The sequence below is a fragment of the Amblyomma americanum genome, chromosome 9 (genome assembly GCF_052857255.1).
Source record: "Amblyomma americanum isolate KBUSLIRL-KWMA chromosome 9, ASM5285725v1, whole genome shotgun sequence".
In the NCBI taxonomy this organism is placed as follows: Eukaryota; Metazoa; Arthropoda; class Arachnida; order Ixodida; family Ixodidae; genus Amblyomma; species Amblyomma americanum.
In genome coordinates this window covers 131,623,851-131,646,867 of record NC_135505.1, presented here as the reverse complement: position 1 = coordinate 131,646,867, position 23,017 = coordinate 131,623,851, and the positions used below count along the sequence as shown (strand labels likewise).

Sequence of the window (23,017 nt, the reverse complement as noted above, 5' to 3'; positions counted from 1 at the left end):
CAGTCCGTTTCATCATACAAATACCTAGGCGTCACACTGTGTAACAACTTATCATGGGCTACACACGTTACTAACGTCATTTCCTCGGCTAATAAAACTCTCGGATTCTTACGACGTCATCTTCGCCACGCCCCACAACAGCTAAAATTACTAGCATATAAAACTCTTGTCAGGTCAAAGTTAGATTACGCATCGCCAGTTTGGAACCCTCATCAAGTTTACCTTATCAATGCGCTCGAGTCACTTCAAAACAGAGCAGCCAGATTCATTCATTCCTCCTATTCGTACGATATCAGTGTAACATCTTTAAAAGCGGAATCCAGTTTAGCGCCCCTTTCACTTCGTCGTCGTATTTCTAGCCTCTGCCTATACCATAAATTTTTCCATAGTTCGCTGCGCTGCGCTCCCTACATTGCCCCGCCAGCCGGCATATCCCACCACATTCGTCATCCTTTCCAAGTGTTTCGCCCCCGAGCCCGTACTGTTACCTGTGCCGCTTCTTTTTTTCACCGTGTTTCTGTAGACTGGAACGACCTCTCCAATGACATCGCTACCATCTCATGCCCATCCACATTCGCCGAAGCTGTTACCAACCATTTTTCAACATAACACTTGTTCATTTGACTGTATGTACCCACCCTTTATGTAATACCCCCAGTGGGTCTTTAAGGTATTAAAATGAAATGAAATGAAATGAAATGAAAGGCTAAACGCAGCCAGCTGTGGGAGATAACTAAGGCTACGCTTTCGGCTATCTGATTCCGTTGGAAACGTGATAAAATAATGGAAAATTTATTGAGTAACTTTCTTCTCGCCGTGGAGAGGTGAACTGGTAAAAAGGGGATGTTTCTCTGAAAGCTCGGTATGGTATGTCTTGGCGGAGTAGAAACAGTAGGTGACGGGAGCTTTAGCTTGTAGACATCTTATTGACAAATTACGCCCCTTTTTGCAGCACGCTAGCACCATCTCTGAGCATAAAATACGAAGCGCAGCCTCATCCAAAACCGTAGTTCCACGCTTAAATGATTATCGAGATGTCCGAGTTTACGTCGAAACGTTCGATACCATTGGGTTTCTTTCGGAGCTCACCAATGCACCACGCGTAACATCTCCCTTACTCGCAAGCACTGAATACTGAGAAGTCTTCCTCTTACCAGATCAAGCCTTTTACGGGCAACATATCTCGCAGAACATCTTATGCTTTGTACGGTCCTGCAGTTGGCATAGAGGCATATATATTTTTCCAGCTAAGATACTGCATAGGATGCCTCGGATTGTGAAGTTTTAATCTCTGGGCGGCCTCATTATTTACGTTTATGGTTTACGGGGGTTTCACGTCCAAAGCGACTCAGGCTATGTATGATTTACGCAATAGTGCAGGACTGCGGGAATTTCGACCCCCTGGCCTTCATTAACGTGCACTGACATCACACAGCACACGGGCCTCTGGAATTTCGCCTCCTTCGAAATTCGATTGCGGCGGCTGGGATCGATCGAACCCGCGTTGCTCGGGCCTGCAGCGCTTTGCTTTAAACTCTCAGCCACAGCGGTGGCTTCATTTTACGGACGCCATTCAGGCCCAGCGTATCATTAGGCTTATAAACAGGCTATTAAACAACAGGAATATTTTACAGGGCTCTTTCTTAGCCATTACAGTTTAATTCTCTCTCCCAACGCCTGTGGAATGTGCGGGCATGCGGGAAACACTGTGCGGAAAACCGCAAGGCGCAAACGAAACGAAACAGTAAGAAGGCTATTGTTGTTTACCTCTCTTTTCAGCAGGTCATCGGCAGTGCAGTGGAACAGAGCAACGTCCTTCTTTTCGTAGTGGTTGCCGTCCAGAGGACACTCGTTCAAGCCGTCCTGGCCGCAGTGTTGGAAGCAGCACTCGCACAGCACGTGCATGCAGGGCAGCAACGCGGTCCTCTTGCGCACCAGACCGCAGGCGCTGCATACTCGACTGGCTGGAATAGGCTTAAGGAAGGTCAGGGGCCTCCAGTCGAGCTCCGGGGCGAATCCGACCAGCGTGTACTGCCGGCTCGCGGGAGGCATGTTTCACAGCGTACGTTAGCCGTGCCGATCGCATCAGGAACTGCTTGTTCCGCCCCCTTCAGAGCAAGGTCTTATCTTCTATGTGGCGGTCGTCAAGGCCACAATCGCGACTGCATGGACTGACTCTCACCTCAAGTGTAGCGGGGCAGCGAAATGCCACAGGTCGAAGTATACCGCCGTTCACTTGCGATGACATGCAGCTATGGCGACTTGAAAAAAACTGACTGCGAAACTTTAGTAGAAGTTGAAAGGTCACACACTAGGCGGTGCAACGGGCGCACTGGTGTTACCAGGTGAATGGGAATGAGAGTGGGCAATGTTTTTGAACGTAAGAGAAAAATTTTCGACGTCTCTAATACATATATGGTTTCCGTTAGTGGTATTTGTGACAGGCGTTCCCGCGACAGCTATGCTAAAATGCCTTAGAGAGGCGTTTTATAGAAGGCTGCCATTCCTTCGCAAGCTATCTTTCTTCATGGTCAATTAAACTACTACGTTCTCCGTAATCAGTGCAAGCTGGCCAATAGTAGTTCCATTGGAAAATGAAGACCACCTAGAGTAGCATCAAACAATTTGGCGTCTTGTAAGACGTGAAAACTACGGAGGGAAAGAACGTGGTATGTGAAGGCAACAAAGTTGCCGCGTCAGATACGTTACTATAAAGTTTTAGGCGAGACCTCCATGACCAGTTGACTTTTTCGCACGAGAAGTCAATTCGTACAGGTTTCGCTGTTATAACTGTTTAAAACTGTTCAAGTTTAAACTCTGTCTTTTGAAGTCTCCGCGAAAGAAAGCATGTTATAAAATAGTTGTACGACGACGTGACCATACGACAATGACGATTTGTTCCCTGAGCTTAACATTTGACCTTAACCCTTGACCCTTCTCATTTTATATGAGAGAGTGCTGAAGATATTTAACAGAGCTTTCGTTCGTATAATTAGGTTCAAGCGACTTTCAACCTCAGCAGTTTTTTTTTTTATCCGCGTGGGGAGGAAAAGCTCAAGCATTCAACTGATATAAAAGCTGAAATGAGGCTGCGGTAAGTTTGGCAAAGTTTTGCTCATTATCATTCTCAGTTGTGCTCTCTCAAAAAACACGTTAAATGAATATAAGCGTGATGCTTGCCTTTAATTTTGCTGTTACTTAGCATTGCAGTGTTTCTATTACTGTGTCGACGCAGCCCATATGCATTTATGGAACTAAAACTTGAACTTTGTACTTACATGGCAAATTGAAGGCGTCATTTTTTTTTCGGATAGAAAAGAATTACAGAAATGGACGCAGTAAGGTGTGGCTAACTGTTTCAAGAAGGCCACAACCTTCGCATCAAGAGGGAAAAGAACATTTGTTTATTCAGTCATATGTGCTTTGCATGTCGTGGTGGCGGACATCTTAATTACCGCCAAGAAAAAAGTAATGCTTGAAGCTATCTTTTTCCACCGGTGTTGATCGAAGCTGTTGTAACAGAAACCTTCACACCAATGTTTAGAGATACTTAATGCAAAGTTAATCCCTAAATAATTCAAGAAAGAAATGGAGAGTACAAGAGTGTTCAGACACGAAATGGCAAGCGATCGCCCGCTGTCCGCTTTCAAGTGTGACCCAAGACAGCAGCTTCCACTTGATCCGAAGCTGGTTATGATCTACGTAGCCATCATGATTGACATCTGTGAGGCAAAGACTAGGATAATAAAACCACTAGTGTTGCTTGATCTTTTTGGCTTTTGATTCTCCAGGCCATATCGATGTGGTTTAACTACCAGGAATTCCTTTGCTCTTCCTCTCGGATGAATTACGCTTATCCTGATCTTGTGCACTAATGACCTGTGAACAATGTAGTCCATGTCAACCTTGTGCAGGGTTTACTTGAAGTCTAGGTACTGCATTCCACAGGGTCTCTTCATCCGCACACCTGGAGAAATGCAGTAGCCGCGAGGGTGGACCTCGCTGTCATACTCAGCCAAGCTAACCTTCATCGCTCGGTCTTGAAGAGATTTCACGCCGCTTACAAAAAAACTCGCACTGAGCCACTTGCACTGCGTTCTGTGGACGCACATTGACGACCGGTTACAAAGTTTCTTTATCCTTTTCCTTCAATTTAGTCTTTACTTATTCAATTTTAGCAGCACTCTGCGATAAGTTGTCAAGAGTTCCGCTCAGTTTATCGCTTAGTATTCTTTCAACAGATCTTAAAGAAGAGTTAATTGAATCCCTCGACGTCGCGAAACAATCTAGGAGCTCAGCGTCCGACGACGCTATTTCTTCACGGTTCTGTCTTGTTGAAAATATTAGCTCTCGGCGCAATGATTCCTTCATCGTGTTTACGCCATAAGAGATTTCGCTTAATTGATCCCCACGTTTGTTGATATCAACAGCCGTTGGCCTCAGATAAGCTGTGATTTTGCCTGCCTGCCTTTCGAAGGCTCGAAGGCCGCGTCCATTTGACACGTCGGAAGTTTGGTTTCAGGTGGGAGAGGTGTCGAAGTGTTGCAAGAGGCCGACCGGAGATGCGTGCACACGTCTCTGCAAAGAACGGTGGCCGAGCACTTGGGACAACGCACGGAGTGGTGTTCACATTCCAGCTGGAAATGCTGGGAGATCCCTGAAGCAGCCATCGCGTACTCACAGACACTGTCTTCGTTCCAGCACTTTACGTGCATGAAGACAAAAGACGCCACTTGGAGACGTGTTGTGAGTATGTTTGCGAGTGACCTACTTTGGCCTTCTCTACAGTAAGTGAATCTGGAATTAGATTGGGTTACGCCCGATCGATTGTGGGCCTTATAGAAAGACGGAATGTTCTTCTTTCCCTTTGCTTGAATTTATGTTTGAGAAATGAAAGGCTGAACGTGACAGATATTTCTGAAAATAATCGAGTATTCACATGCTGTGCCTATAACGTGTATCGTGCGCTTTGCACAGTATGTTGCATCAAAATCACAAATAAAAACATTCAAGCTCGAAAATCAAGCTAATTGCTTGCCTGAACATTCATTTCAGATATTTAAAAAGGTTGGGAATGCAACAGAAAAATGCAACACCGTGTTCGACAAAGGTGCGTAGCTGATCACCGAGCAGCACTGAAACAGGTGGAAAATGACAATCTTCTGTTCGTAAGAAAATACGACGGTCTGAACATGATATCGTTCGTGACGCTGCAGCACCGCATGCGGTGGTGTAATGTGGCGCAGCAGGACACAGCGGTGGCTTCAGACAGCGACGCTGGAGCAGCAAGCAAACTTTTAATCTGAGACAGGCTTCATCAGTAGAAGGAAAAGAAGATTTGCAGCTCTGCATATGGGACGAAAGTAGAAACAGCTGGGCTTGGACCACAATTGACTGAACCGAAGTGTCTCTGCCGTACATTTAATAACGTGCTCACCAATGAAAGACTAAATAAACGCAGCGAGTTGTGCGAGGCAACTGAAGTTCAGACTATGGTTACCAGACTACAGCGGAAATAAGACGACGTAATAAAAACTCTATTAACAAAGTTTTTTTTTTCTGCGCGAGGTAAGGGAAATCAGTAAAAGAAGTAATGTTTGTCTGCAATCTTATTATGCGCGCATGTGTCTCCTGCCTGAGTATAAACAATATATACGCTGAGGTTTAACTTCGAGGCATCTGAATTACGTATAACTCCCCTTCTTGAAACATATGGTCTCAGGTCAACCTTCTTGGCACGGCGTCTGCCAAAGTCAGATTGCTGTTATTAAATGTTAATCGAAATGCCCGCAGTTTATGAGTAAAGTTTCAGGGTCAGCGGCTTTCCTTGGGTGCACACCAATGCTCTGCCCATAGCATCTCTGTGCTGGAAAGCACTGAAGAGCGAGGAGAAATTTCCTCTCACCATATCAGGGCTTGTAAGTGAAAACATATTTCGTTGAGGGACTCTACACGGCTACATAGTTAGCAGTGCGACACGTGTATTTTTCAACCCAATATACTGCATAAGATGCCCGGAATTCAACTTTTTGAGTGGATGACGGCCTAGTTATTTGAAGGACACAATTTCTTTACTCCTGCCGATTAAGAGACTCCGGAAAATTAGCGATATTTTAATTGGCTGTTTCTTTAAATTCCACTTGCGTACAATTATCTCCGCTGGATGGAAACTGTGTAGACGTGCTTTAAACTTTTTGCGCGCCAAGCAGCAAGATGCAAGTAAAAAGAAACACAAAAAAGTGCAAGCAGCACTGCTCCTTTAAATTTTTGCTTTACTCGCTTCGTAGCAGATAATCAGAGAAGACCATGATGGAGACGTCATGCATCTCGTAGTGGTTACCGTCCAGAGGACACTCGTTGAAGTCGTCCTGGTCGCACTGTTCGTAGCAGCACTCACACAGCACGTGCATGCAGGGCAGCAACGCGGTCCTTTTGCGCACCAGTCCGCAGGCGCTGCACACCCGGTTGCCTGGAATAGGCTTAAGGAAGGTCAGGTGCCTCCAGTCAAGCTCCGGGGAGAGCCCAACCAGTGTGTACTGCTTGTTTGCAGGAGCCATAGCTCTCAATGGAAGTACGTCCGAGGCACCGGTTGCACGAGCAACTCTTTCTTGCGCCCGCTGAAAGCGCGGTCTTATTTTGTTCGCGGAGACTGTGAAGGCGACAGTCTTGACATATATTAGTGTGGGCAGTGAAAAGAGAAAGAAAAGTAGTGTTGCGCAACCAAAATGGCGCCCACAGCTAAAGCAGTAGCATTTCTGTTTCGTGCGTGGCACGGCTGTTAAGGAGTGGGTTAATTTCACAGTGCTGTTCGGTGTCTTCAGCAGTTCACTTTGCTGTGGTCTAGTATTAGAGCAATGAACTAAAATATCTTGTGCAACGCAACACGTTACACATTTCGCGTTGAAAAATTATTACACCATTGCTTTTATTCGAATTAAGACGTTATTCGTCGACACGACTGGCAAACTGAAACAGCCATGGGGCCTCGCATTAGATCACAGCTACTGCCTGGCATAAGATCGAATACATTCCGGCTAATTGGGCATACTCTATGCGAAGTGGGACCACTTTATTTATGTTGCTTTGTAAGCGTCCGTAAAGCCGACAGGCAAAGGCCAATCACAATGCCTGCAACTATGCGCGTACAAGAGGCCCGCCCACAACGCCGCCATTTTCGGGTTGAATGGTCAAGCCCTTCTGTTCCTCAACGTGCGTAGAAGCAAGATAGCGTGTTCCTAGACATTTTTATAGCTGGTAGCGTACGATATAAAAACGCGATATGGTAACAGAGATAGGAAGAAGATATTTTCATACTAACTTGTAAAAGAGGTGTAAAAAGATTTCAGCAAATAAGGTGTCTTTCCGTCGTCTATTTAACTTTTTCAAAGTGGTAGGTTAGGTTGATGTTGCGATAGAAAGTGCAAAGACACTCTACTTGTTGTATTCTATACGGGATTTAGCACGGAGGTTCGGAATCGTTGGCTTCGTAATGTTGGCTTCGTAACATCCTGCGCTGGTATAGAAAGTGATTTCCGCGGGAAGAGAGCAATGCTGCTGTGTTTATACGCACGGGGAGGAAATTCTCGAATGTGCAACGTGTGTCACCTATGATTTTACACAATTTCTAAAAAAGAGGCTTTTTGAGTTAGAACAACGCTATGTGCAGCATAGCAATATCAGCGGTGTAGTGCATCAGAGTACAGCTTTCACGTGATAACTGGCAGGCTGGTTAACTAATATTGAATTGTTAGCTTTTTAAATATTACTATTACGCTCCTTAATTATTAAGAGGCCTGTATCCCATCATAACTAAGATCCATGTCAGTTTTTAGAATTTCGAAAACGCGGCCCCAACAAATTTTGGCCACATCGCACCAAAAAACACGCGCTTTGGAGAAGCTAGCAGGCAAAGCAACCTCTCCAGTGCACGTAACTCTTCCAGATAGCAAGAAAATTGCTTCGGCCACAGTGTCGAGGGTAACCGTGTTTTAAAAATTTTTAAAACTGTTATGAATATTAGTTGCTGTGGGCTACATGCCTCTCATTAATTAAAGGTCCTCTAAAGGGGAATCTGACGTGTCTTTTTAACGTGGAAACTCGATCTAAACCCTCCGAGCATTCTTAAAAAGTGCGTCTTAATTTCCAGTGCGGATAATTTCTTTAATTTTAATTGAATTAAGCGCCCCAGCTCCCATATTTATTTTTAAAAACTCAATGCTGAAGGTAGGAGGGCTCACCCTACGCGTGGAGTGCCTTTCAGCAAGTCCAGTAGCGGATTGGCTTACTCCGCCGATGGCAGATCTGCAAGCCGCCATGGGATTGGCTGAAAGGCACCCCACCATTTGGTTGACTCCTCCTACCTTCAGCGTTAAGTTAAAAAAAAAGACTGTAGCCAAGACGTTTAATCCGAATTAAATTAGGGAAGCCGAGCGCACAGGAAATTAATTCAGTTTTCAAGAATGCTCGGAAAGTGAAGGTTCCTCTTTGGTGCATCTTAATGGAGCCTAAGAGTAATAGTTAGCACGATAAGTATTCGATATTGGTTCACCAGCCTTCTAGTTACCACCTCTAAGGTGTATTGTTGATGTACTACGCCGCTCAGAATAATATGCCGGAAAAAAGCGCTCTAAAGGCATAACGCGACAGCGTTAATGGGTTAATTCTCGTATGCGCGTAACTGATCCTCTACAGTGCGTTCATGTACCTATGGGACTCCTCATACCCCTCCTGACGCAGTGGTTACGCGATGCGCCCCTTCTGTACGATGGCAGGTGCTGCCACAGGTGTCATTAATTTAACTACCACGGTTGCTGATGTCGACGCCGGACAATTCGTTCCGACATGAGATACCAATGCTCTCGATTTAAAACACGTTCTTTGCTTTTATTTTTGCTATTACGAAGCTGTGGAGTCGTTTTTTTAGAATGCAAGAAATACGCGTTGTGCTATTGCGCAAATAGGTGATGATAAGATTATTGCAATGTCGCAACCGTAATGTTTGAAAATGGAATTAAAATTGGATATGGGACTTAAACAGCACATCAAGGTTGAAGGTTCTTTTTTTTTTGGGGGGGGGGGGGTGGCGGGGGGCAGGGACAAAATAGAAAAAAATCAAAGAAATCCAGTAAGCGGGTACTGATGGTTTTACTAAAGTGTTTCAGAAAAAGGCAATGTTCTTTGCTGGAGGGAAAATAGCATTTGTTTATTTACTCGTCTTTATTTTACATACTACGCTGGGAGACATCTGATGGTCGCAAATAAATCAAAATTAGAGGCTCTTTTCGTGCTCCGCTGTTAATCGACGCTGTTGAGAAAGAAACCTTAACAAGATTGTTTAGAGATGAAATTCTGCTGAACGTAAAGAAATGAAGCGTACATGGATGTTCACAGACGGGAAATTCTAAGCGGTGGCCCGTGTCCGCTCTCAAGTCTCATTCAAGGCAGCAGCTCCCACTTTATCCGAAGCTGGTCATTATTTTCGTACCATTCAAGGAAAAGATCTCCGAGGACGAAAGATGCATTCCAGTCAAAAACGGCAACATTTGATGTGGTGGGCTTTTGATTACCTTCGTGGTTGGGATATGGTCCAAATTCCAGCATACACTTTTCCCTTCCTCTCGGATCAATTGCGCTCATCCTGATCTTGTGCTGGAATGGCCACTGGACATCGTCGTCCATGTCGCCCTTGTGCAAGGTGTATTTCACGCTCAGCATTACAGATAGCCAGCCTCTCCAGAACACGACTCCAGGAGACATGCAGTAGCCGCACAGGTACACCTTATCGCTGTCATAATAAGCCGTGCCTACCACCATCGCCTCCTCTGTAAGTGACTTCACACCTGTAATCAAAACCTCGCAGTGCGTCACTTGTAGTGCACTCTCTCTGCGGGCATTGGTCACGTGTTGCAATATTTTTTGCGCGCTTTCCTTCAATCCAGCCTTGACTTGTTCAATGCTAGCTGCAATCTGCGACAAGTCGGCTCGAGTTCCGCCCAATTCATCGTTCAGTTTTTTTTCTAAACTCTTTAGACTTCTCAAACAGGTTTTAACTGTATCGCTGCATGTCGCAAAACATTGTTTTAGTTCGGCGTTGGACGATGTTATTTCTTCGTGGTTCTGTCCTAATAAATACGTTAGTTCTTGACGCAGTGTCTCCTTGAGTGTGTTTATCCCATGAGAGATTTCGCTTAATCGGTCCCCATGGGTGCTCATATCAACCGCCATTGGCCTCAGATACGCTGTGATTTCACCCGCTTGCCTTTCTAAAGCTTCTTTGAAAGAAGTCAGCGATGCTGCTTCATTTACTTGAGACACCGGAACTTGGCTTTCGGATGCGAGAGGCGTTGAAGTGTTGCAAGAGGCCGACCGGAGATGCATGCACACGTCTCTGCAAAGAACGGTGGCCGAGCACTTGGGACAACGGACGGAGTGGTGTTCACATTCCAGAAGGAAATGCCGGGTGACCCCTGAAGCAGCCGTCGAGTACTGGCAGCCACTGTCTTCGTTCCAGCACTTGACCTGCGAGGGGACAAAGGAAATCACCTGGTAACACATAGCGACGATGTAGCGAGGGACTTAATTTTCACATTGAAAATATACCTGCGCTCAAAAGACACGGACTGAAAGATAAAGACACACACACACAGCGCCGGACTTACAACTGAATTTTTATTCGGGAAACACTGCTCTTTATACACATCAGCAGCTGATAAAAATGGACGATGGTAACACCCGGATGATAAAAAATCGACAAACTGTCTCGTCACATGTCCAGTCCTACCTTCCCTTTTGCAAAAATGCCTTTTCCTTTGATAGTAGTGAAAGGGACGTGCTACTCACGCATGCAACCCCACTGTCCGCTATGCTCATGGCTTCAATTATTTCACGCGTCGTTTGGTCACGGTTCCTGCTTACTATCTTCGTCTCGTTATAGGAAGGTACACATTTACACTCTTGACAATGAACCACCAAATTCCCATCGCCTTTCCGTTCCATGTTCCTCCGATGTTCACGGAGCCGCTCGTTCAAACAACGCCCCGTTTGGCCTACATATGCTTTGCCACATGTCAGCGGCATCCTGTAAACCACTCCTTCTGCGCATGCGACCATGGGGACTTGGTGTTTCTTTTTACACCCCTTAGCTTTTCTTTCTGGGTACGTTACTATTTTGCATAAGTTGTCCAATTTGTCCGGGGCTGAAAAAACGACCCTAGTTTTTACTTTCGATGCAATTCTTTTAAGATTATGGGACACCCCATGAATGTACGGAATCACCACCGTTTTCTCCCTTTGTTTTGCTCCCTCCTTGCTAGGCACCGTACCCTTTTTCCCACATTTCTTGAGCAGGCTTTTTGCCACCGACACCAACACCTGATCCGGATAACCTGCTTCCTTAAGCCTCACCACCTGCTGCTCAAAACTTTCTTTGACTAATTCCGGGCAAGATTTCTTCATCGCATTTTGAAAACATAACCTCACGATTGCCCTCTTCACTAATTTCGAATGTGCAGAGCTGAACGGAAGCAAACCTATGTTACCTCTAGGCTGGTACATCCAAAATGTCCCATCAGGCGCCAGTGACAGCTTGATATCGAGGAAACGTATCGTGCCTTCATTCATTTCTTCATGTGTGATTATTAGTGGGTTAAGGATTTTACTAAAAACAGCAAGTAGCTCTTGCACAGCATAGTCGTAAATGCCGACAAGGTGATTAAAGACCACTAAAAAGTCATCCACAAACCGGAACACTTTTACGCCATCAACTTTGTTTTGATCTCGCAACAGGATAGCCAACCTTCTGTCACATTGGGCAAGGAAAATGTTACTAAGAACTTGCGCGATACACGACCCGATGCAAACTCCCTTCTTCTGCCGATAAACCACATCAATCCAAGTGACGCACGTGGCAGCCAAATAGAAGGACAACATTTCCAGAAAATTGCTCACGCACATTCCCGTTTCATTTTGGAATGCTACACTTCCAAACTGATCAATGCAATCACCCACGCATTGAAGCAACTCCTGATGTGGCAAGGAATAATATAGATCCTTTATATCGAACGAGCACGCCATGAACCGACTGTCTTTGTGATTGTCCAGAAAAGTTATAATCTGTTGGGAATCCTTCACCAAAAACGGATCATCGATGCTCAGTAGGTTGAGCTTGCCCTTAAGAAATTCAGCAATTGACTTTTGCCATGTTCCCGACTCAGATACGATAACCCTTAGGGGACAACCAGGCTTGTGGGTCTTAGCCGTAAACATAAATTTCAGACTATTGCGTTCACTCTTGTCTATACTTGAAACGAGTCTAGTTAATTCCAGTTTTTCACATAGTTTCTTCCCCTTTGCTTTCAAGCTGCGTAAGGAATTACGGGGAAGTTTCTCAAAAACTGAATTCACAGCCTCCAAAGCTTTTTTACCAAACATCTCTTTCGTTAGAACAACGAAACCACCGTCCTTGTCTGCAGTAAGTAAACATAAAGAGTCATCCCGCAGCACTGAAATAACCCGCCCTATTGGAAGACTGGTTTTCGCAGGCTTACATCTTGAAAGAACGTCCACTCCCTCTGATATGCATCGTTCACTCTCGGACGTTGGAGCGAACCTTGCAACTTGGCGCACGAGGGACAGCAGCTCAGGCGCGGTCTTCCGTGGTTCCACGGCGAACTTGGGGCCAAGTGAGAGCACCCGCTGCACATCCTGAGGCAGGCGAACGTCGTCTAGGTTGTGAACTGCTTTCACTTCCGTCACTGATCTTGCAGGAACGCAGGCACGAAGATGAGGCAGAATTTGTTGCCACAAAAATTCTGCCGTGCAGTCAGCGGTACGCTGATAGTCACGAAGAACTCTGAAGGCCCGAGGAGCACCTGTTGAGCCAAGTACCTGCACCCGCAGGAGATCCCTAAACGTACGGACTTGACACCTCCACTCCGATCGTAAAATTCTGCACATCCGCATGCCATGCCCCATAGAGGGCTCGAAACCACCGAAGAGAGCCCTTACTGCTTGCGGTATCACACGCTTCCAGATGCAGAAGGACAGGGATCTTGCATGGCAGCACGCCGTTGCTAGGAGAGGTATGACGGAACTGGTTGCAAAGAAGAACACGACAAAGAGCCCGATGTATAAGAAATGAAGTTTAGCAGAGTGGCTTGTTGGGCGAGTTGGTTTACCATATTGAAAATATACCTGCGCTCAAAAGACACGGACTGAAAGATAAAGACACACACACACAGCGCTGGACTTACAACTGAATTTTTATTCGGGAAACACTGCTCTTTATACACATCAGCAGCTGATAAAAATGGACGATGGTAACACCCGGATGATAAAAAATCGACAAACTGTCTCGTCACATGTCCAGTCCTACCTTCCCTTTTGCAAAAATGCCTTTTCCTTTGATAGTAGTGAAAGGGACGTGCTACTCACGCATGCAACCCCACTGTCCGCTATGCTCATGGCTTCAATTATTTCACGCGTCGTTTGGTCACGGTTCCTGCTTACTATCTTCGTCTCGTTATAGGAAGGTACACATTTACACTCTTGACAATGAACCACCAAATTCCCATCGCCTTTCCGTTCCATGTTCCTCCGATGTTCACGGAGCCGCTCGTTCAAACAACGCCCCGTTTGGCCTACATATGCTTTGCCACATGTCAGCGGCATCCTGTAAACCACTCCTTCTGCGCATGCGACCATGGGGACTTGGTGTTTCTTTTTACACCCCTTAGCTTTTCTTTCTGGGTACGTTACTATTTTGCCGGGGCTGAAATAACGGGGCTAATTTGTCCGGGGCTGAAAAAACGACCCCAGTTTTTACTTTCGATGCAATTCTTTTAAGATTATGGGACACCCCATGAATGTACGGATTTTTTATCATCCGGGTGTTACCATCGTCCATTTTTATCAGCTGCTGATGTGTATAAAGAGCAGTGTTTCCCGAATAAAAATTCAGTTGTAAGTCCAGCGCTGTGTGTGTGTGTCTTTATCTTTCAGTCCGTGTCTTTTGAGCGCAGGTATATTTTCAATATGGGAAACCAACTCGCCCAACAAGCCACTCTGCTAAACTTCATTTCTTATACATCGGGCTCTTTGTCGTGTTCTTCTTTGCAACCAAGTTCCGTCATACCTCTCCTAGCAACGGCGTGCTGCCATGCAAGATCCCTGTCCTTCTGCATCCGGAAGCGTGTGATACCGCAAGCAGTAAGGGCTCTCTTCGGTGGTTTCGAGCCCTCTATGGGGCATGGCATGCGGATGTGCAGAATTTTACGATCGGAGTGGAGGTGTCAAGTCCGTACGTTTAGGGATCTCCTGCGGGTGCAGGTACTTGGCTCAACAGGTGCTCCTCGGGCCTTCACAAGTTCTTCGTGACTATCAGCGTACCGCTGACTGCACGGCAGAATTTTTGTGGCAACAAATTCTGCCTCATCTTCGTGCCTGCGTTCCTGCAAGATCAGTGACGGAAGTGAAAGCAGTTCACAACCTAGACGACGTTCGCCTGCCTCAGGATGTGCAGCGGGTGCTCTCACTTGGCCCCAAGTTCGCCGTGGAACCACGGAAGACCGCGCCTGAGCTGCTGTCCCTCGTGCGCCAAGTTGCAAGGTTCGCTCCAACGTCCGAGAGTGAACGATGCATATCAGAGGGAGTGGACGTTCTTTCAAGATGTAAGCCTGCGAAAACCAGTCTTCCAATAGGGCGGGTTATTTCAGTGCTGCGGGATGACTCTTTATGTTTACTTACTGCAGACAAGGACGGTGGTTTCGTTGTTCTAACGAAAGAGATGTTTGGTAAAAAAGCTTTGGAGGTTGTGAATTCAGTTTTTGAGAAACTTCCCCGTAATTCCTTACGCAGCTTGAAAGCAAAGGGGAAGAAACTATGTGAAAAACTGGAATTAACTAGACTCGTTTCAAGTATAGACAAGAGTGAACGCAATAGTCTGAAATTTATGTTTACGGCTAAGACCCACAAGCCTGGTTGTCCCCTAAGGGTTATCGTATCTGAGTCGGGAACATGGCAAAAGTCAATTGCTGAATTTCTTAAGGGCAAGCTCAACCTACTGAGCATCGATGATCCGTTTTTGGTGAAGGATTCCCAACAGATTATAACTTTTCTGGACAATCACAAAGACAGTCGGTTCATGGCGTGCTCGTTCGATATAAAGGATCTATATTATTCCTTGCCACATCAGGAGTTGCTTCAATGCGTGGGTGATTGCATTGATCAGTTTGGAAGTGTAGCATGCCAAAATGAAACGGGAATGTGCGTGAGCAATTTTCTGGAAATGTTGTCCTTCTATTTGGCTGCCACGTGCGTCACTTGGATTGATGTGGTTTATCGGCAGAAGAAGGGAGTTTGCATCGGGTCGTGTATCGCGCCAGTTCTTAGTAACATTTTCCTTGCCCAATGTGACAGAAGGTTGGCTATCCTGTTGCGAGATCAAAACAAAGTTGATGGCGTAAAAGTGTTCCAGTTTGTGGATGACTTTTTAGTGGTCTTTAATCACCTTGACGGCATTTACGACTATGCTGTGCAAGAGCTACTTGCTGTTTTTAGTCAAATCCTTAACCCACTAATAATCACACATGAAGAAATGAATGAAGGCACGATACGTTTCCTCGATATCAAGCTGTCACTGGCGCCTGATGGGACATTTTGGATGTACCAGCCTAGAGGTAACATAGGTTTGCTTCCGTTCAGCTCTGCACATTCGAAATTAGTGAAGAGGGCAATCGTGAGGTTATGTTTTCAAAATGCGATGAAGAAATCTTGCCCGGAATTAGTCAAAGAAAGTTTTGAGCAGCAGGTGGTGAGGCTTAAGGAAGCAGGTTATCCGGATCAGGTGTTGGTGTCGGTGGCAAAAAGCCTGCTCAAGAAATGTGGGAAAAAGGGTACGGTGCCTAGCAAGGAGGGAGCAAAACAAAGGGAGAAAACGGTGGTGATTCCGTACATTCATGGGGTGTCCCATAATCTTAAAAGAATTGCATCGAAAGTAAAAACTAGGGTCGTTTTTTCAGCCCCGGACAAATTGGAAAACTTATGCAAAATAGTAACGTACCCAGAAAGAAAAGCTAAGGGGTGTAAAAAGAAACACCAAGTCCCCATGGTCGCATGCGCAGAAGGAGTGGTTTACAGGATGCCGCTGACATGTGGCAAAGCATATGTAGGCCAAACGGGGCGTTGTTTGAACGAGCGGCTCCGTGAACATCGGAGGAACATGGAACGGAAAGGCGATGGGAATTTGGTGGTTCATTGTCAAGAGTGTAAATGTGTACCTTCCTATAACGAGACGAAGATAGTAAGCAGGAACCGTGACCAAACGACGCGTGAAATAATTGAAGCCATGAGCATAGCGGACAGTGGGGTTGCATGCGTGAGTAGCACGTCCCTTTCACTACCATCAAAGGAAAAGGCATTTTTGCAAAAGGGAAGGTAGGACTGGACATGTGACGAGACAGTTTGTCGATTTTTTATCATGCGGGTGTTACCATCGTCCATTTTTATCAGCTGCTGATGTGTATAAAGAGCAGTGTTTCCCGAATAAAAATTCAGTTGTAAGTCCAGCGCTGTGTGTGTGTGTCTTTATCTTTCAGTCCGTGTCTTTTGAGCGCAGGTATATTTTCAATATGGTAAACCAACTCGCCCAACAAGCCACTCTGTTAATTTTCACCTTCTCTACGTATATAAAATAAAATAAATAAAATAATGAGGTTCGGTTATATCTGCTCGTTTGTGAACTTTTTAGAAGGAGGGAATTTATTTCTTCTTCCTGGAAATTATTTTTAGGGATTAATTGGAGCTGGTGAAACATTTTACCAAACGGTCACGTGTTCCATTTTCTGTGTATACAGAGCGCGTTTCGTGGACCTTGCTCGGCATGATGTATGAAAATTGTAAATAACTATATTAAAGTGGGAAAAAGATTGCAATCGGTTCGCGTAATCGTTCGTCAAACGTCTTTAAAAGTAAGGCAGTGCAGCAGTGAATCCACACCGTTGTTAAGAAAGGTGCGTAAATTATCACCGAGCAGCCTTGCAACAGGTGCAAGATCACACCCTTCTGCTCGGAGAAATATACGGCGTCGTGCCCCTGACAGCTTTGACCACGCTCAACCAGCGCATTTTAGGACGTATCGAGGCTCTGCAGTCCAGCTTCACAGCGGCTGCTCCAGAGAGCCACGGCTGGTCGGCAGGCACACGGACTTTGAATCCAGCGAGGGTTTTTTCAGGAAAAGAACATCAAAATACCCGGCTTTGTACCTAAGGCGAAGGTAGAAACGGGCAGGCGTCGGCTGCACGCAACTGAAACATAATGCTTTCCGCCGTAAGTTGTGGGGTTGAAACTGCTTTGCCTTGCTTAGTCGAGGCTAACACAGTTTAGAACAGTTGATACCACCCTATGATAGGGAGCGCTACCGAGCAGACGCCGACTACGGGGGGCCTTGCTTTGATGGGGAAGGAGGGAACGACTCCCTGGCTGACACAAGACAGGAATTTATTGCCAGAACAACAATACCGCCAGCTAGCAACAAAATACGCAAAGGAATCGACATCGTCCGGCACACCAGCAAGCCTAAAGTTGGGCGTGTTCGAAACGTTGGCGATGAAAAATAGCGCAAAAGGAACACGAAGGATGGAAAGGACCGACGCAGACAGGCGCTCGTCTGCGTCGTTCCTTTCCGTCCTTGGTGTTCCTTTTGCGCTGTTATTACGATCACCAGCAAGGTTACGAGCGAAGGTTTGCCCACGCTAGAACAAAAGAGAAGCACATAGGACGGACGGCTAGCCCTCACCTGGCTGGCGCAGAGCTGAACCGAAGCAACCCCACGAGACCAGTTCACGAGCGGATAAGCAAGTGAGTCGTTTCCCGCCCGGGCGCGGCAATCACGCCGTCTGTGGTGCTCTGACGCCAGCGCCCTCCATTGTTAGTTAAAGGGATCACTGATTTTTTTGTGTGTGTGCGAATTGGGGGAAAGGTAAATTTATTGCCAAGATATTTTAATTCGAAGTAAAAAAACTTAACAAGGTGGTGGTTCGGGCTAGTGGGTATGCGTTACTGTTTCCCGCCGCTCCGATTCAAACTTGGGACTCTCTGATGACGAAATAGGAGGACAGTGACGCAGAGTGGTGCAAGCGCCGTCGTCACTTCGTTTATGCTTGCAGAAACTTTACAATGGCTCCGCAAAGAACCGCGGCCTGCACTTCAGCGACCTCAACCTCACAGAGCCTGCGATGCTTTTTATGGATTAGGCGGCGGTTCTGCCACGAGAAAGTACCAGATGTCGGCAGTGTCGCTGTCAATGCCGAGCCACCGTCATCACTGACATGTGGAGATTTGTCCGTGCGGACATATTTAAATTCTGTAACAATAGTCCTCGTAGCGCTGGTTATTCAGCCCAGCGTCTTGGTACGTTGACAAAGCGAACACGCCGAGCGGCTCGTTTGCTAACGTGGAGGTGCGTGGAACAATAGATATGTACAAGTCTTTCTTTTTCGCAGCTGCGAGCCGTAGCACGAACTTCTTCCGAGGAGCACGTGGATAGGCACTTGGAGCTTATTTGCTTCTCCGCCCTTTTAAACAGAGGCGTTTTATAAAACGAAACCACGTTGGTGTGGCAAGCGCATAGCCTCGAAAAGCATCGAGGCTACACCGAAAAACGTACCGAAACTACGCTGGCCGCCAGTTGCGACGCAAATTACAGGTTTTCTTCGACTTCCAACATTCAGGCTGCTTTTTTTTTCTGTCTTCCTCTTTTGGATAAAAAAGCACTAGCGGTTTCAAAACAATTTATATACTGCAGTACCGTTCAGTACTGCAGTAAGCTTGAAGCACGTTTGGCGGACTCGGAGATCGGTGACGTATTTTCTACTATTTCGTCATCACGCTTGCACTTGCGAGATTGACCTGAGGCGGAGATACCTATAGTTACTTTAGTTCTTTTCTACCTTACAAGAGGTTTGTTTTCGTAAAAAGTGGTGTTGTTGTCGTTAGTAGCTGGTATTCTATCTATACAAGCTGACTTCAGTTTCTCCTTAGTGTCCCTTTAAGGCAAATAGGTTGAGGGAGGGCGCATCACGGAGAAACAAACCAAAGGGGATTGACCGGGGCGAGTTTCCACAGTGCTTATTCACATGCTAACCAAGGAACCATTGAACGCAGCCTTGCTGTGCGAGATAACTGAGTATCCGTATTCGCCTACCTGAATGCGGTGGAAATATGTTGTGTCGATGTTGCTATTGAATGTTTAGAAAATATTCGCGTCTTGCTAATATTGTCCGGGAACAAGGAAACGAATCTTGGACATGCCACTACAAAGGCAGTCCGTGCTGAATGGAAGTAGTTGTCCTTGGGTCAAGCTACAATAATTAGTGACTTCCAAGACATCAAAAACGAACTAATAACGAACTAAGAGGACAGCCAATTTAGAGAGCCACTACCAGAATGTTGTTTAGAAGGCAGCGCAAAAAAACGGACGAGGGACGGAGTACGGGACACAAAGACATTCACGAGCGCTGCTACGAACTGTTTATTCATGCGGTAGTGCAGGGGATATATAAGAAGGGAATGGCGAGCTTGCGCGTAGAGAAGGCACAAACACCGCGCATGAGTCAAGCGAACAAGTTAATCAAAAAAATTGGCGGTGGTTCAGCCTGGAGTGACGCGATAGATACAGCTGGACGAGTGGAACTTGCTCAGTTGAACTGGAAAGTCAGTCTTTCGCCGCTCCGTTTCGCTGGGCGTTCCTTCATCTTCGTCCCACTTGACACGGCGCATGCGCACAGCTTTGGCAGCTCGGTTTCGCCGGCGCGCCGCGCCGCCGGCAGCAGCAGCTGCTCCGCACCACGTGGATGGTCACGTGACCAACCACGTGATCGGCCACGGCGCCGCGCCACCGGCAGCTGCTCCGCACCACGTGACCAACCACGTGACAGCATGGTGCCGCCACCACGCTGAAGGCTCGAAATGCTGGCAGCCACAGACAGGGTGGCGGCGCCGCTACTGCCACAGCGCCGGCACGCTGAAGGCTCGAAATGCTACCGTAATATAGCTATCTCTACAAAACGAATCTAAAAAAGCACAATCAGCTGAATATACGTGTAAAGACGTGTCACTGACGCAACGTTCGTACAGCTTTGTGATATTCTAGAACGAGCCTAACCTTATCACTACCTCTCTTGCCAAGAATCGTGGCCTTCTCTAACCTTGCCCTACACGTGCTCGAAGCAACGTGCCGCAGGAGATTCGCACTAGTCTGATTATTTTCTATGCTTTTGGCATGCTCCCGTAGCCGGTCATTAATACAGCGGCCAGTTTGGCCAGCGTATAAAGCCCCACATGAGAAGGGGATGCAGTACACCGCACCTATTGGACATTTAGCGCAGGTGATCCCATGTTTTTTGTTGCATCCCCTGCCGGCACAACCAATGCTGCGAGGGCATAGCTTAGACAGCTTGTTGGGTGCTGAGAACACCAAGAGCACATGGGGCCTTCAAAGCCGGTTGTGGTCTTTTATGTACACCAACTCTCCCACGTCCTGAGAAAACTGGCTGCCAGCCACCATGTGCCCTTGGTGCTCACAGCACCCAACAAGCTGTCTAAGCTATGCACACGCATCACTGGTGGTGCCGGCAGGGGCTGCAACAACAACAAAAAAAAGGGGGATCGCCTACATGTGGGGCTTGATACGTTGGCCAAACTGGCTGCTGTATTAATGACCGGCTAGGGGAGCATGCCAAAAACAGAAAATAATGACACTAGTGCGAATCTCGTGCGGCACCTTGCTTCGTGCACGTGTAGGGGCAAGATTGGAGAAGACCACGATTCTTCGCAAGAGCGGTAATGATAAGGCTAGGCTCGTTCTAGAGTCTTATTATATCAGAAAGCTGTCCGAAAGTTGTGTCAGTGACACGTCTGTGCACGTATAATCAGCTGAATGTACTTTTTTAGAGTTGATTTTGATTAACTGGTTCGCTTGACTGATGGGAGGTCTTTGAGCCTTCAATATGCGCATGCTCGCAATTCCCTTCTCAACATATATCCCCGGTACTACACCATGAATAAACTGTTGGCGTCCGTTTTTTTTTTTGCGCTGCCTTCTAAACAACGTGCATCACCAAGTAGCCCGGAAGCTTGCTCTCCTGCACTACCAGAATCTGGCTACTTTGAAAATAGGCGAGGAAAGTGTGTAATGCAAAACAGGAAAGATGACTCAGCTGGTGCGGGAGATGGACGCGCGATTTGATGACGCCGAGAATCGCTCACGGAGATGCAATTTGATTGTTTACGCCGATCCTACACCATCCGAGACATTTGCCGAACCCGAAGAGATCATCATTCGCCACTGGTCCGATCAAACGGGTGTGACCTTAGATAGTAAAGATATCTAACGTGCACACCGTCTTGCACGACACAACACGGAACGCCAGCGTCCCATAAGGGTAAAGTTTGCATCCTTTAAATGGTCCTCTCAAATGTTCCCAAAGTAAAAGATACAGATTTAAGCATTGATGAGGATTTCTCCCGACGAATTCATAATACAAGAAAGCAACTTGTCGCGTTTGCCAAATAAAAGACAACTAAATTTTCTTTGCGGTATCAAACCCTCCATAAAGGCGCAAAACGCTATTTTTTATTAGACGGAGTAAACACTTAAAGAGATCTAGCTACCACAACCACGTCAGTTCTACACCGTCTTCAAACATGTCATCATTATATTCTTTTGTTTTCTGCAATCTTTGCTAACATACTGTTTCATTCCGAAAGGAGAGCTCGCGTCAAACCTGGTGTTATCATCTGATAGCAACTTGCTGATATTAACTGAAACGTGGCTAACAGGTCACATTAGTGCGGCGAGGTGCTTGCTGATTTACCCAGTTTTTCTTCCTCTCTTTCAGATCGTAAAAACGCACGTAGTGGAGGTGTTCCAATTGTGACAACCAACCACTTATCATGCACTGTTCTCAACATTTTATCCGACCTTGAATTAATTTGGCTCATCTGTCGAGCCGCACCACATTCAGTGCTGCTGAATGTGTGCTGCTGCTGAAGTAGTAAGAGCTAACGCACCTAAAAAAAAAGGCCCTAGCAGCTCCTTATTCTACATTCCCGCTCACCTCTCTTTTCAGCAGATCGTCAGCGGAGACGTCCATAAGGATGACGTCATCCTCCTCGTAGGCGTTGCAGTCGAGCGGGCACTCCAGCGAGCCGTCCTTGGTGCACTGTCCGTAGCAGCACTCGCAGAGAGCGTGCATGCATGGGAGGTATGCGTTGCGCTTGCGAACCAGTCCGCAGGCGCTGCATACTCGATTCGCTGGAATAGGCTTCAGGAAAGTCAGGGGCCTCCAGTCGAGCTCCGGGGCGAATCCGACCAGCGTGCACTGCGGGCTTGATGGAGGCATCGTTCACTGCGTCCGTTCGCTCCGCCGGTCGTATCAGGGACTGCTTCTTCCGCCCCTCGACAGCGCTGTCTTATCTTCTTCGTGGCGGTCGTCAAGGCGACAATCGCGACTGCGTCAGCGGAGTCTTTTCGCAAGTGCGGCGCTGAACCGAGATGCCCCCCGTGGAAATATAGTGCCATTTTCGCTGGTGATGAAACACCGCTAGGATGGCTTAATAAACTGGGCGGGTTCAGGTGCAGGCAGTTTGAATGCTAGCATGCGCTGCGGCCCGCCGCGCCTTCATGGCGCACTATTTATGTTCATTATGGTCTCCTATTTTTATCTATTTACTTTCGGCACAGAAAAATGAAAAAAAAAACATTTTGGGCGCTCTTCACCGGCCGTCAAAGCAGCTTCGCCCTGGCTTCCGCCCAGCAGTGTAAATCCAGGAAAGAAAACAGCAGATCCTTTGTGAAATGAACATTTATTTTGCATCATAAAAACGCAAGAACAAACTGATATGGTAACCGTCGCATCACTAAATTCGTCCTATTGTTACAGCAATACGGCTCACTACTGCGGTTGCCTGTCGCACCGACGGTGTGTAACAATATTCTTACACCATGCTCCCACCGGGCACC

At 46.7% G+C, this 23,017-nt stretch overlaps 2 protein-coding genes across 6 annotated transcripts in view; both read right to left on the bottom strand.

Annotated features, from left to right (window-relative positions):
- The window catches only part of LOC144104384 (TNF receptor-associated factor 3-like), a 46,319-nt gene extending 23,466 nt beyond the window's left edge, over window positions 1–22,853 (bottom strand). Inside the window, exons 1-2 of one of the 5 annotated variants that reach the window (XM_077637354.1) lie at window positions 22,113–22,448; window positions 9,853–10,518 (exon numbers count right to left, since the gene is read on the bottom strand). In XM_077637354.1, the coding sequence (XP_077493480.1) occupies window positions 9,853–10,518; window positions 22,113–22,397 (951 nt within the window). In that variant the 5' untranslated portion in view covers window positions 22,398–22,448. Of the gene's footprint in view, window positions 1–1,767; window positions 2,257–9,072; window positions 10,519–22,112 lie in introns of those variants that run through there. The other 4 variants (XM_077637353.1, XM_077637355.1, XM_077637357.1 and 1 more) reach the window with 4 other exon arrangements.
- Window positions 1–23,017, bottom strand: part of LOC144104382 (TNF receptor-associated factor 6-like) — a 375,592-nt gene that overhangs the window by 101,514 nt on the left and 251,061 nt on the right. The window lies entirely within an intron of this gene.